Source organism: Elephas maximus, chromosome 3 (assembly GCF_024166365.1).
Source record: "Elephas maximus indicus isolate mEleMax1 chromosome 3, mEleMax1 primary haplotype, whole genome shotgun sequence".
NCBI classification, from domain to species: domain Eukaryota; kingdom Metazoa; phylum Chordata; class Mammalia; order Proboscidea; family Elephantidae; genus Elephas; species Elephas maximus.
In genome coordinates, this window is record NC_064821.1 from 127143901 (window position 1) to 127159970 (window position 16070).

At 37.3% G+C, this 16070-nt stretch overlaps 1 protein-coding gene across 1 annotated transcript in view; it reads right to left on the reverse strand.

Moving 5' to 3' along the window:
- The window catches only part of ADGRL4 (adhesion G protein-coupled receptor L4), a 131519-nt gene extending 116718 nt beyond the window's left edge, over window positions 1-14801 (reverse strand). The window contains exons 1-2 of the mRNA XM_049879595.1: window positions 14397-14801; window positions 12850-12999 (exon numbers count right to left, since the gene is read on the reverse strand). Of these exons, the coding sequence (XP_049735552.1) occupies window positions 12850-12999; window positions 14397-14418 (172 nt within the window). The 5' untranslated portion in view covers window positions 14419-14801. The remainder of the gene's footprint in view (window positions 1-12849; window positions 13000-14396) is intronic.
- Window positions 14802-16070: the final 1269 nt, after the last annotated feature.

Consider the following 16070-nt stretch of genomic DNA (forward strand, 5'->3'; position numbering starts at 1 on the left):
GCATACGAAGTGAAAAGTATCTTGACCAATGTAGTTCTGGTGCACTTCCACTGATATGTAAATAAATGTGATATTTCCAGCTTCCCTGTTCCATGCGGTGACCATCTGTTATTGTTAGCTGCCCTTGGGTCACCCCCAGCTAATGGAGCCCCTATGTACAACAAAAGGAACTGCTGCCTGGCCCTGCACCATTGCTGCTTGGTGGTAGATCTGACCATTTATGATCCACAGGGTTTTTACTGGCTTTGCAGGGGAAGAAATCCTTCTGGTGGTTCTTATGTATTGGCTTGTATTCCTGACAATTTTACTAGTTTATTTTCTTGATGCCTTGTGCTTCAAGCAGAGGAACGAGAGGAAGGGGGTACAAAGCATTGAGCAACACAAAGGTGTTATGGTATGTCATTGTTAGGTGCCATTGAGTCTGTTCTGACTCATAGCAATTCTGACTCATGTGACCCTATAGGACAGAGTAGAACTGCACCATAGGGTTTCCACAGATTTGAACTACCTGCCTTTTGATTACCAGCTGAGCTCTTAGCCAGTGAAGAAGGAATAATCTGTATGGTATGATACCTCATTTATGTAAAGTCTATACAAAAACTTTTTTTGGGGGGATGCAAAATTTTCTGGAATCTATTTAAGGGTATAAGTTAGAATGTTTTTTGTTCTTTTTTTTTTTCTCAGTTTCTTTTGTGTTTCTAAAAAGGATCACTTCCCAGGCCAGCTGTTCTATTTATGCACATTTGTGTTTATATTGTTGGCTTTTCTCCAATGGCTGGTGTTCTTTAGATGGTTCTCATGTTTAAATAACAAGGTTAGTTATCATAGGGAACTTGGCCAAGGTTTTGCCTGCCAGCCATTACAACCTCTTTTGTGCAAGAAAGAGTTCAGGTTCTCTGCATATATGGGTTGGGCATAGCAAATTTTAGGCATTATTTCAGGAACCATAAGGAGCTCTGGTGGCTCAATGGTTAAGAGCTCAGCTACTAGCCAAACAGTCAGCAGTTTGAATTCACCAGCTGCTCCTTGAAAACCCTATGAGGCAGTTTCTCTGTCCTATAGGGTCGCTGTGAGTTGGAATCAACTCGACGGCAACAGCTTTGTTTTTTGGTCAGGTGGGGAGAAGGCAAATAGGTGGCATCCTTTTCCAAATGCCAAAATAGAAAGGCTTTTGTATTATGGTAGAGATTTTCACCCTCAAGAGTTCCTTCTAGACAGATGGCAAAGATTCGTTTGAGAGTATCTTCCTGACTTTATTCTGAGAATAAACATCAACGGGGAATAAAGAGCCCAACCTATGTGGCCTTTGGAAAATAATGTTTCAACCAGTCAATGATTCTAGATCTCCACATTCTTACTGGGAAGGGAGGTGAGGGTACCAAATTAATGAGGAAAAAAAACCCAATTCAATCCAGGCTTCTCCTCCGTGTGCACTGAACTGTGCCCTCTTTTGTGGCTTTAAGCATTAGCTTTAAGAAGTTTAACTCTTCGACTTCTCATATACCCTCTCTTCAACTTCTCATATACCCTCTCTTCAACTTCTCATATACCCTCTCAGATTTCAATGATTTTACTGTTAACTGTTGGGGCTTAAGGGAACCAGAGAGCCAGGAGTTAAGTACTTACACCTGATCTATGAATTTATTCAAGATACTCACACCTGTAAAATGTTTTAACTCCCTTGGGTTTATCCCCAAAATATCCTAAATATACACACTATATGCATTTCCTTTTCTTCTTAACCAATTGTGCTGATAATATAGTTGGAAAAAAAGTGGGTACTACCAAAACAATTTTTATCCCAGTGAGATTTAATTTCCTTATAGAACAAGAGGCAGTTGTTCGAACAGAACAAGGGGATACTGTGTGGTTTAAAGTCAGGAAAAGTGTGCATCAGGGTTGTATCCCTTCACCATACTTATTCTGTCTGCATCCTGACCAAATAATCTGAGAAGGTGGGCTATATGAAGAAGAATGTGGCATCAGGATTGGAGGAAAACTCATTAAAAGCCTACAATATGCAGATGACACAACCTTGCTTGCTGAAAGTGAAGAGGACTTGAAGCACTTACTGATGAAGATCAAAGACCACAGCCTTCAGTATGGATTACACCTCAACATAAAGAAAACAAAAATCCTCACAACTGGACCAATAAGCAACATCATGATGATAAACAGAGAAAAGATTAAAGTTGTCAAGTATTTCATCTTACTTGAATCCACAATCAATACCCATGGAAGTGGCAGTCAAGAAATCAAAAGACACATTGCATTGGACAAACCTTCAGCAAAAGATCTCTTTAAAGTGTTAAAAAGCAAAGATGTCACTTTAAGGACTAAGGTGTGCCTGACTCAAGTCATGGTGTTTTCAATTGCTTCATATGTATGCGAAAGTTCAACAATGAATAAGGAAGAATTGATGTCTTTGAATTAAGGTGTTGGCGAAGAATACTAAATATACTGTGGACTGCCAGAAGAATGAACACATCTGTGTTGGAAGAGGCACAGCCAGAATGCTTATTAGAGGTGCGAACAGTAAGACTTCGCCTCACATAGTTTGCACATGTTATCAGGAGGGACCAGTACCTGAAGAAGGACATCATGCTTGGTAGAGTAGAGGATCGATGAAGATGAAGATCCGCAAGAAGAAGGACTGACACAGCAGCTGCAACAATGGGCTCAAGCATAACGATGATTGTGAGGATTGCGCAGGACCAGGCAGTATTTCACTTCATTGCACATAGGGTCACTATGAGTAGGAACTGACTCCCTAGCACCTAACAACATCAACAATCTCCTAAAGTAGTCTGAGGTTCAAATGAGGAAGTTTTTTGAATGTGCTATTTCTGGGCATATTAACTAGCCTGTAAAACAGGGAAAATACAAACCCTTAATTCAGAAAGTTGTTATGAGGATTAAAGTCAGAAACTCACGTAAAATGCTTAAAATAGTGCCCGGCTCACAACATCATCTATTATTATTGTTATTTTTGTTACTAAGCAGTGAATCCTAAACATAATTATTTTGTAATAAAGCATTTTTAATTTAGTATTAAAAAGACTACAATAAGGAGGATGGGAAGTAATGGGGAAATGGATAATCTGAAGACTGAATAATTTATTTATGAAATAACCATAAGCTGACTAAGAACTATGCTGATGCTCTGTAAAACTAAGAGTGGAAATAACTGACATTCCTAGAAAGAAGGAAATATCACCAGTTTTGCAAAATAAAGTTTATAATCTTAAAACACTGACTAAAGAGTAGATCCATAATAAGTAAAGCAGAAAAACAAACAGTGAGTTACTTTGTGGTACTGGGGATCCCATCTCCATTATTCCTTTGCTCTTTGTCTACCTGTCATTTTCTTGAAAATCAACAGCTAAAATACATGAAAATTCTACATTTAGAGGACAATTAATTTAAATTTCCTACCAGCTCTAAAAATAGGACTTAATGGAAAATATAAGGCAATACAGCTACCATGATCATTTCATATGCAAAAGGAAAACTAATTCTAGAAAATCACCTAATTTTTATTGCTATTGATGTCTTGTCATCAACACAGATTATATGACTCATATATATGTAAACTGAGTACACTGATGTTTTAGCATGAGGTGAAAACAGAAATATAGTATTCTACACTTAGAAAAAAACAAACACGCTAACAATGTAAAGCTGGATGGTATTTCTTGTGTATAAGTGAAATCTTATTTAGGATTTATTTAATACTGAATTTGAATAATTCTTTTTGATTATTGAAATTAGAACTCCGCAGGGGTATATTCATTTTTATCATTTTGATTCAATTCTCTGTGCTATTAGTTAGTTATCTGATGTTACTTTCCTGATTCTGAGCATGAAATGAATCTGTCTAGATAATACTGACCAAAAAATGACTAAAAATAAATGAGGCTTTTACGGAAGAAGAATTTCCATGATCTCTCATTATAAATTACTTCTGAAATTCTAAATCATATGTTTACATAAAACCCTTCTTTGAGACATCAAGATATTGCTTAGTTTATATGTCATTAATTCTTAAATTGTCCTGTGAGATAAACATGGGGCAGGGTGATTTGGAAAAATTATTTTGAAAACTTAAGTCTATAAAAATGAAAATTGATTAAGTCGGATCAGAGGAGTTTTCAGTTTAAAAAAAAATACGTGGAGCTCATCACCAAAATTCATATTACACTGTTGTTGTTGTGTGCTTTCAAGTTGATTCCAACTCATAGTGATCCTGTACGACGCAGTAGAATTGCCCAAGAGGTTTTCCTAGTTTGTAACCTTTAAGGAATAAGATTGTCAGGTCTTTCCCCGCTTAAAGTCACTGGTGGGTTTAAACCACATACCTTTCGGTTAGCAGCCAAGCGCTTAACCATTGCACCACAAGGGCTCCTTTATATGAAACTAAAGGAAAAAAAAAAAAAAAAAACTGTTGCTACCAAGTTGATTTTGACTCATAGTGACCCTACAGGACAGAGGAGAGCTCTCCTTTTCAAAATAAAATATCAGCTTAAAGGAAGTTTTTGTAATGGGTTATTATTTTTCTATTTCTAAATGGCACTCTACTTTGAAGAAGTCTGTAATCTTCTGTATTGGATACTTTTAAGGCAGTTTCATTAATAACTTGCGATGGACTTTGTTCTCTTCGGTGTGTAAACCTTTTTGTGAACAAAGGAAAAGAGATCATCTTTCTAGTACAATGAACAGGATTTCTGAAATTGGCAAAGGTATTTATTTTGTCTACTTGGATGAACTTCACAGAAAACACGCATCCTGGAACGTAAGGCTTGGGCTAATTTACACTAAAACCAAAAACCAAACCCATTGCCTTCAAGTTGATTCCAACTCATAGCAACCCTATAGGACAGAGTAGAACTGCACCATAGAGTTTCCAAGGAGTGCCTGGTGGATTCAAACTGCCAAGCTTTTGGTTAGCAGCGGTAACTCTTAATCACTACACCACAGAGTTTCCTTAATTTTGACTAAGCAAACCAAACCAAACCCAGTGCCGTCGAGTTGATTCCAACTCATAGCGACCCTATAGGACAGAGTAGAACTGCCCCATAGAGTTTCCAAGGAGCGCCTGGCAGATTCGAACTGCTGACCCTTTGGTTAGCAGCCGTAGCACTTAACCACTATGCCACGAGGGTTTCCTAATAATTTCGACTAGTGTCTCTTAAATAGGTTACATTTTCTCAGAAAGCTGCAGGAAGTATACGCACCTCTCTTTACACAAATCTGATGCATGACTATCTAGAAGCACACCACAGTTCAAACTTCTCTAAGTTTGGAGTACTATTATCCATTTATCTGGGAAGTTTCTCAGGAGTACGTAATATGCTATTCAGTTTACAAAAACATTTGTTTCCCTATGGAATTGTCTTTGTTGCTGTTAGTTGCCATTAAGTTGATTCTGACTACTTCACAGGGTTTTTAAAGGTGGGTTTGAACCTTCAATATTTCAGCTAGTAGTTGAGTGTTTCACTGTTTTCACCATTCAGAGACTCCTGAATTTTTAGTAACATATATTTTGTATGAATCAAGATTATGTGAGCTATGTTTTTCCAATTCTTCAAATGGTCTTTATAAATTATTTAAATAACAGGACCCACTCACAGTTGAGGATTGGAATTTAACAAAAAAAGAAAATGGCTAGCCCAGACTACTGCTGAAGTTTCAACAACATAGAAATGTAATAAAGGTAAATGGGCAAAAAAAGTTGCAGAAGAACCTTCAGGAGAGCTGACACTGCCTGATAAGACCTGAAAACGGGTTTTCAAAACATGCCCATTAGAAGCCTTAAGACAAGAGGCAAGATCTAGAAGCTGCTATGTTTTTTTTTTTTTATGAAATATAGTCTCTCGAGAGAACAGAACCGGGCATTTTTGATCCACTCCACAATCTGGGTATGTAACTTCACAGAGCTGGCACATATGCATACAATTTTAAAACAATTTGTAAACTTCAAATTTTCTCATTTTTATTCCAGGCTTCCACTGAATAAAGAGACTAACTTTGTTTATCAGACCATTTCATTTAACAGGATAAATCTAAGTTGATGGACCATCTTTCGTGGTAAGAGAAAAGTACTGTTGCTGTGCTAAGTACTTAATTAGGGGTATTATTTTCTACTTTCCAAAATTATAGTAGGTTTCAGGTATGGAGAAAACAATGAAAACTACAACTGCTAAAATAACTAAATGATTTTGCCTCTTTTTCAGTCACTTTTTAAAGATATTTATAATGTTTTATCACATAAGAAAATGCCAGGTCTGTGCCCCATAATGCAGTAATACATTTTATGGCATTTAGCTACAGTAGTTATTTTACTACATTCTGTAATGGTTATTTTATATACTATTTGCATGCATAATTGCACTGTGAGTATGTTTCCAAATAAACTGGCATATACTGAGAATTTATTTCAACTGTCTATTAGGTTTGGAGCCCTGGCGGTTCGGTGGTTTAAGAGCTTGGCAGCTAACCAAAAGGTCAGCAGTTCAAATACTCAAATCCACCAGCTGCTCCTTGGAAACCCTATGGGGCAGTTCTACCCTGTCCTATAGGGTTGCTATGAGTCAGAATCGACTCGATGGCAATGGGTTTGGTGTCTTTTTTTTTTTTTTTTAATTAGGTTTATCTTTATTTTTAGAGTTAGAAACATTAACAATGTCTTTCAAAAGGTGATTCTGGAAGAAAAGATTATGCTTATGAGATGAAGTCACAAAAATACTGTACCTATCTTTAAGCAATAATAGAACATAAGCATCCAAATGAGAAGTAACAACTTGAAAGTTAATACATTTACTCCAGTGATATTTTGTTACTACTTAAAACAGTTCAAAACTTTTCAACTTTTTCATTACTCCATGCTACTTACGAAAAAAAATTCACCTCACATTACTTTATAACCATAAAACCAAACTCATTGCCATCAAGTCAATTCTGACTCGTAGCGACCATACACGGTTAAAAAAATAAATGCACATACACACTTTGGCCACTAAATCATCCACTGTACCCCTTAGATTTGGCTGTTGTGTTTCCCAGCTGTTTCTGAAAACTAAATCCACCCTCAAAATCTCCCTGCCATTGGGACATATGCGTGTGTGTGTGTGTATATATATATATATATATATATATACACACACATATAAATATATATATTCTAAAGTAGGCATTCTATAAATTTTGAGTAATGACAACATCACTGTAATAACTGAACTACCTTACACTTAATTGAGTGAGAAGTGGGCAGTACTCAGCACATGTGATTCTAACACACTAAAAATCATTCACAGTACCTGATAGACACAACTCATAAAAGTCAAAAGGCATGTATATCTGTCTGTCTCTCTCTCTACCTTAACCTGTATCTACCATAGTTAAATGTGAAAATATGGAAATATGATGCAAAGAATAAGGTTTTTTTGTTTATTTCTTTTATGGAAACGATCACTGCATTAAATGTTTAAAACTGCAGTTATTATTTCAAGGACACAGTTTAATCAGTGTAGCTAATTGTGTTAACCGTGCATGCAAACACAGCTTATACACACACATTATGCATGCCTGCTCTGTTGACTGCTGGTTTGCACATTTTGATGAGCACCCTCTTTATTACTAAAGAAAAAACTCTTATGGAACCAATCACAAGTCCTCAGCACTTATATTCTGGCCTCAGCAGAGCCATGCTAGTGGATAATCTTAATTAATACTTCTCCCATATTAATTTTCATTTTGGGAAACATTATTTTCTCTATCTTTATGAGTGCCCTACTGCTGTCTAGTGTACTACAACCTTCTGTCAGTTGAGTTTTACAAGCACTTATATGGTTATTAGATACTGATGAAAAACTGCTTTTTAAATGTAAAGTGTGTCTCCCTGGGGGCAGGCACCAAGACTTCACTATTTTCTGTAAAGTCTTTCTGAAATTGTTTCATAATAGTCATAACCAAAGCTATGAAAAGATTTTGATAAATACTATGCATGCTGTCAATTACAGCCTTCCTGACCCTTCCTGTTCTCACCCAGGGCAACTGTTTTTCTCTGACCCATTCTGATTCCAGTAAACTCCCAAGTAGGCAGCCCGACAAATCATTTTATGTGGTAGTAGGAAGCAGAAAAAAAATCACCTCTCTTCCACCTGCCCTCACAACAAAACATGCACTTGACCTCCTTGCTCCTTTTCCCAATTTTCCCTCCTCAAAGCTCAATCTATTCCAATGCAAGCTCTCTCTCTCTCTCTCTATTTTTTAGATGTATACAAAGATTCTCACAACACCCTTCCAAATTTCCCTCCCTCATTTAATATTTTATTACCTAGGGGAGGGGAGAGCCCTCGATCCCTATATTTGTTACAATTGCACAACACAGCGTTACCAAAAAGTGTGATTAGGAAGCATAAGGAATAGCAAGAGTAATGTATGTTTAAAAAAACTAAAATAACTTAAGTTTTAGAGTTAGACACCATCAAAAATTTCAAGTCTTTGAATGTACCCCCAAAATTCTATATGACCTTCTTCATTTGCTTCCTTAAAACATCCTTGAGTATCAGTATAAAGACAAGTGTGTAGATAAATTCATATTAATAGTCACCATTCATATTAATACCTCAATAAGGTTTAAAAATAATAAATGAATTCCTATTAAAATGATACTGTTCTACCAACTTTGCTTAAAAACCTGTGCTATGCTAATAATTATTTTAAGTGACTAGTGATATTCTAGGAAACGCTGGTGGCATAGTGGTTAAGAGCTACGCCTGCAAACCAAAAGGGTGGCAGTTTGAATTTATCAGGCACTCTTTGGAAACCCTATGGGGCAGTTCTACTGTGCCCTGTAGGGTCATTATGAGTGGGAATAGACTTGATGGCACTGGATTAGTGCTATTCTAAGGAACCGTGGCGGTGTAGTGGTTAAAGTGCTTGGCTGCTAACCAGAAAGTTGGCAGTTTGAACCCACCAGATGATGTGTTTCTGAAAGGTCACACTTTTTTTTTTTTATTTTAAAGACCTCTTTTTTATTTATTTATTGTTATTCTATTTTAGATGGAGGTTTACAGAACAAACTAGCTTCTCATGAAACAATTAGTATACATATTATTTTGTGACATTGGCTACCAACACCACAACATGTCAACACCCTCCCCATCACCAGTCTTCCTGTCTCCTCCTGCCTTCTAGTCCCTGTCCCTGAGCTAGTGTGTCCCTTTAGTCTTGCTTTGTTTTATGGGTCTGTCCAATCCCTCAGTGAAGGGTGAGCCTCAGGTGTGACTTCATCACTGAGCTAAAAGGCTGTCTGGGGGGTTATCCTCTTGGGGTTCCTCCAGTCTCTGTCAGGCCAGTGAGTCTGGTCTTTTTTTGTGAGTTCGACTTTTGTTCCTCATTTTTCTCCAGCTCTGTCCAGACCCTCTATTGTGGTCCCTGTCAGAGCAGTCAGTGGCGGTAGCTGGGTATCATCTAGTTGTGCTGGACTCAGTCTGGTGGAGTCCATCAGTCCTTTGAATTAATCTTTTCCTTGTGTCTTTAGTTTTTTTCATTCTCCCTTGCTTCCGAAGGGGTAAGACCAGCGGAGTATCTTAGATGGCCGTTTATAGGCTTTTAAGACCCAGACACTGCTCATGAAAGGTCACACTCTTGAAAACTCTATGGAGCAGTTCTACTCCGCACACATGGGGTCTCTTTGGTTGGAACTGACTCTATGGCAACTACAAACAGTGATATTCTGACATTTGTGGTAATCTGAAGAAGGCTGAGACACCAGAGGCTGAATTCGAACTTTATCACTTACTTTGTTTAACACTGGGAAACTCACATAAGCTTGCAGAGTCCCACTTCCCTCATCTGTAAATGATGCAGCATGGAGCTCAACAGATGTTAATTACAACTGGTTGTAATGGTAGTTGAAAACAAAGACAACACCTGTCTTTTTTATTTCAAAAGTTTGACATAAGAATTAAAGATATATTGGGTGAAGTTGCAAAAAACTGTAATGTATTGTACAAATATAAATATCACTTTTACAAGGATAAAATAGTCTTTTTGGGTTGACCCTTGCTAATCGACGCAGTGGTGGATGGGTTTAATCCATTCTTGGTCTGTCTAATGGAGTCAGGTTTCTAATGCACACAATATAACTCCACTATTTAATATCTGTCAGTAGATATTCTTTGCCACAGAACAGAATAAAGCCTATATCCTTGGCATTCTGACTAAATTCTCACCATTCTCTCAATAAATACACTCTCTGACATATATCCAGAATGAGGTAGTTGCGGCACCTTAAAAAATGCCATATATGTCCAACTTCTGAGGCTTTGTTACTGTTGACTCCTTTTGTCTGACTTTTCTTTGGCACTTTATCAGTCTTAATAAATCCTATTTACTCTTTAGTGCTCAGCTTAAATGTCACCTCCACTTGGAAAATGTTCCTGTAGTCATTTATGCATCTCAAATTTACCTCTATAGCTTTTATAGCCCTGCATCATAATCATTAACATATCTCTCTGTCTCCCACTGGATGAATAATGATTTCCTAGAAATCAAGGCCAATTTCTGATTCATTGTTTCATCCAACAGCCTAACGGTATCAATCAATCAAAGGCTTTAGACAGACTTGGGTTCAAATCTTGGATCTAACATATATGTTTATTCTATCACTAGAGCTGTTCATTTAACCTGTGAACACTCAATTTCCTCATAGATAAAACAGGAATAATGATAGTACATGAGAGTATTATGCTAATTAATATCTTAGACTCAGTATAAAGTAGATATTAACCATTCTGATGATTGTGATGATGATAATGAAGGTCCTCAATACATATTTGTCCAACAAAAATATGAATGAATGAAAGAATATTCACCATTATTAAAACTTATTTCTATGAGACGATGTAGTCTGAGTCCCAAACAACTTATTCAAAAATAACTTGTTGAACAGAGTGCATGTAGTGATGTTGGGCTATTACCATAACCTGTCCTGGTACATCTCTGAGGGAGTCAAATTTGTTTCATGATGATGATGATGAAGATGCCAAAAAGAAAACAACTTTTATTTCTCAAGCAGTGGGCATGCTCTATAGCACAACTCCATCTAGTCATTTCTTGACCTTATACCAATCTTAGAAAAAGATGGGAAAAATGAGGAATTTTGAGAGATGAAAAAGCCAACAAAAGAGTCTTCAAGTCCAAAATATAACCTAGAATATTTGGCAGTTGAAAATATGGTGATTTAATTCTAAAAAGCATATTAAATATATATAGAAAAAAATAATACCAATATCTGCCAGTAAACTAATAAAAGATGAAAGCTTTTGCTTAAATAGTTCTAAGGGGATATTATAAAAGTCAGATAGTAAATATTAAAACAAATGTATATGTAACTTTTTTTAAAATAGGAAAGTCTGAAGTTAACATAAGCATGAAATTGAAAAATAAAAAAAAAAGTCTTATCGCAAATTGTGTTCTGCGTGAAAAGAAACGGCAGACCAAAAGAACTAGAGGTATTTTTTTCGTCCCAAAGGAAAATATTTTTTGCTCTTTAGCTGACTGTTGACTTAGGCAGCAGAGGAAAAAAAATATAATAAAACACACTTCTAAAAGAAATCATTAAAAATATAAGTATAAGCTGGTTGGTTACTGAAGGTCCACATTGTGAAAAATACTGATGTTAATGATGGTAAAGATGACAGTTGGAAAGTATCTAAATAATAAAAAGGCAAAAGCTGCTTATGAAGTACTATGGTACAATTTGTAATGATTAGCAGAAAAGCACACTAATACGTCTGATGCAATATTTTGAAGGTCACACAACTATCAGCTTGCCATAATGCCATTCAATTAAATATGCAATAAAAATCTAAGATTATTTATGGAGAGAATAATATAGCTTCTGTAGAATAGGATATTACAAATTCTAGCTGCATGTACATGCAGAGACGCCTGATCTAATGCGCCATTAAGCAACTGTAGCTTTGCTCTACATTTTTTTAAACATTAAACTAATTATGATGGGGTTTGGTCTTACTATATACTGCATGTTTAATTTTTTTTTTAAGAGCCTATCAAATTGAATCACAAGATACAAGTTGTTTATGCTGTAAGTAAACACATGCAATATTAACAATATACAATATCCTGGCTTAATTAGAAAAAGTCCACATTGTCTTAAATACATTTAGGAGTATAATACCACACAGCCCTAATGTGAACTTGCCATTTAATTATATTTTAAAACTAATTTATATGAGTTGGCACTTTTTTTCCTCTCTACTACACAAAATGTTGGTCTATTAAACACCCAATTAAAACTGCTTCTACTAAAAATGAAAGAGAGGATAAAAGAGATTTAGTGAGGCCTGGGAGGAGGCAAGGGGTGGTCCTGGTGGAGACCACAGACAAGAAATGACTTAACATTGATTACCAAATGTTGGTCTGTTTATCAAGTGAATGGGTTCAACTGTACCCAACAAGGACCCTTTCTAACATTCTCCCTCTGAGCCACTGCCTAAGATTCTATAATAAGGATCTACGTTTTCAGAAAATAATGCCTTTTCAAGTTGTTTTCTCTTCCCAAATCCTTTAATGTCATACCTACATTTAGGTATCTGAGAATGAAACACACGTGTAGAGCCTAGACATCAAGAACCTCTCTCATGAAGAATCATGTATAAATTTTGACGTGGGAAGTTCAAACTTACTGTTAATTTAGCTTTTTTCTTTTTCCATTATCATGAAACCAAACAGTATAATGCAAAACAAGTTAATCGCTGGACTTTAGCCTCAGAATTTATTTTTACAATAAAATCCAGTGAGGTGTTAAAGATGGTTTACCTTCACAAATCGTGATACCATTTCCTGAAAATCCCATGTTACAATAGCAGGCTTCAACTCCATTCCGTATTTCACATTTTGCATTCCGGAGACAAGGTGTCTTGGTGCAATTTTGAGTACAGGTACAATTCAGCAAAGTGGAAAAGCCCACTAAATAAAATAGAGAAATATATTTTTTCAAAAGAAAAAAGAAAAAAACACCCGTTGTTGAGTTAAAACCCAAGTACATAATAGCACTTTGTCAGCAGTACTACTGATGGTGTATTACAATCTTTTCCTGCTAAAAATTTTAAAATACTCTTTTTTTCTTTCCATTTAGATAAATGGATTATGAGAATGTTCCCAAAGGAACATTTAGCTAAATAACAGCACAAGAGCAAGAAAGCAAATGTATTAAGGCTTTTATCAATCTCAAACTTATCAAGAAAATTTCAACTAAGCTAAAATGGAGTAAACAACCCAACTTTATAATGAAAACAGCATTCTGAGATCCTTGCACCACTGACATCAAATACTGCCCTTCACCCCGAAGGTAACTTTGCAGGATTATAAAGCAATTTTCCCTCTCTAGGAGTGATTCTGTGCTGAAATCAAAGTAAACTGAGTATTTAAATTCAAATCTGTTGTGTTTTAAAATGAAGAGCCAATTTTCATATCCCAGAGAAAAAATAATGATTATTATTTTTTCTCTGTTCTAAGGAGAGGTTTCAGTTTTGTCTTTCCAATAATAAAAATTCTCTTTCTTGCATTAGGGAAAATTAAAACAAAATTCAACATGATGGTCAAAGGTGGAGCTTCATGAAATAGAATACCACAGGAACATGACCAACAAAAGAGAACACTTCATTTCAGAGTTCCTGAAAATAAAGTTGGGAATGGTATTTTGTGGACTGTTAGGATAAGATAAGGAAAAGAGCTAGGACGTTCCTCTTTATTGTTGGTCCTGATCTTCTCAAGAGAAGCCTGCTTTGGGATGGACAGTTATGAATCATGAAAGTTATTGTTCTGAAAACAGTCATCTGAGATAAATTGTCCTTATCTGGCACCGAGAGATTCTTAAGCATTCAATTCTAAATCCCAGCCTCACATAGGACAATATATGCTGTCTAAACCAGAATTAATTCACTTTCAAAGATCTGATTTATTATCTTCCTTCACAGCATCACCAAAATAGTATTTTAAATGCACCCAAAACTTGGGCGGGCAATCCCCTTAAAATGCCAGGAAGCCACCCACGAGTGGTAATGCTTTGGATTTCTCAAGTTTTCTCAGGGAAGATCAAAGGAAAGGTCAAAGTCTGAGACTACGGGGATCTTGTAGACCTTAACAGAAAGAATTAAAAAGGTAACTTTTTTTTAGTCCCTAGGCCTTGAATCCTGAGTTGAAAGGCTAAGGAGGAAAACATCCTGCCAAGGACTCCTTCTCTTCTTCTTGGAGGGTTTGCCACCTTCACTTGGCAAGTAAACTGCACCTCGAAAAAATTCCCTTCCCTACAAGTGACCGGCCCCTCCGACAACCTCGCGTGACCAGTGGCGCGGAACACTCACCTAGGAGCGGGAGGAGTTTCATTGGCGGCGGCCGCGTAGGTGGCGGTGGCGGTGAGCGCGGCGGGGTGTGCGGGGGCCCTGTACCCGGGGACGCGGCAGGGCGGGGGCGGCAGGGGACGGCTCTGTCCCCTGTGACGCGCAGGCTTCCTCCGGACACTTTCCGGCCTCCTTTGTGTGAATGTGTGTGTCAAGCCCCGAATCTACAGGTCACGTCCGGACTCCAGCCCCTTCCCCCACACCGCCTGGTCTCAGTTCTTTGCGTTTTAGACCACCAACCTTACCTAGCACTATTACAGACCCTCTGCAGAATCACTGTGCCCCCAAGTGCAGACCTCAGAGTGCAGAGTGCCACCCTCAAAACCTTTGCTAAGTAGCCAGAGTTCTCCTTGGGCCCACGGAGTGTTCCTCCTGAGAGACCATCCAGAGCTAAATAAGTTTTAGGGCCCCACTCCTGCAACCTAAATTCCAGGACACACAGTTCCTTTATTCACTAATAAATTTCCACAAAGAACAATAGGCGGAGAAGTTGACAGGAGACCTAGGTCCCTGCCATGAGACATCACCAGTACTCGGTCCTCACCTTGCTGGAACTCAGTGTTCAGTCACTAAAATAAGATATATTCTATCTCGTCTACAGTTTGCATTGTGCTTAAAAAGACTAACTAAAAAGCCAACAAACAAAAAAGTTTCAAAAATTAAAGTTATGGAAGTACAAAATGCTATATTCCATTTTCAGCTAAAATCCACCCCTACTGCAACCTCATCCCCAAAATGACTTGCCCATGGTGTTTTTCTTTTCAGTGTCACTATATATAAGTTGGAAACCCTGGTAGGGCAATGGTTAAGAGCTATGGCTGCTAATCCACCAGGCGCTCCTTGGAAACCCTACAGAGCAGGTCTACGCTGTCCTATCCGGTCGCCTGGAGAAATCAACTCAAAGGCAAAGGTTTTTTGTTTTTGTTTTTTTTTTTTTAATATGTAAATTGATTATTTTAAAAAAAAAAAAAAAAACAGGCCAGATAAGTTGGAACATAGGGACAATTATAGCTTAGAAGTTAAATATAACTGTCAGGCAAAACTAATCTATAGTGACAGAAAGCAGATCAGTGGTTGCCTGAGGTTGGAGTGGGGCTTGGGGTTGACAGCAGAGAACCACAAAGGAAAATTCTGTGGTGATGGAAGTGTTCTGTACCTTGATAGAGATGGTAATTATATAGTGTTTAAGTGCTACGGCTGCTAACCAAAGCGTTGACAGTTCACATCCACCAGGCGCTTCTTGGAAACTCTATGGGGCAGTTCTGCTCTGTCCTGTAGGGTCGCTATGAGTTGGAATCGACTTAGCGGCACTGGGTTTGGTTTTGGTATACATTTGTTAGAACTTGTTGGGACATACGATTAAAATGGGTGCCTTTCATCGCAAGTAAATTATACCTCTATAAAGTTGATTTAAAGAAATGAAATGACTGGTCTTGGTGCCATCAACACAAATCATTTTATCTTTGAACAGATGAGGGCACTTTCCATATCCATTCTGTTTAATTTAACAAACATGCACTGTTCATCTATGTTAAATAGAGAGAACACTGTCACAGATATGGAGGCCATGACCCTTGGTCTCCAAACAGCTTAGCACCTAGTGGGGCAACAATAACACTATGACACGAGTGCTTATGT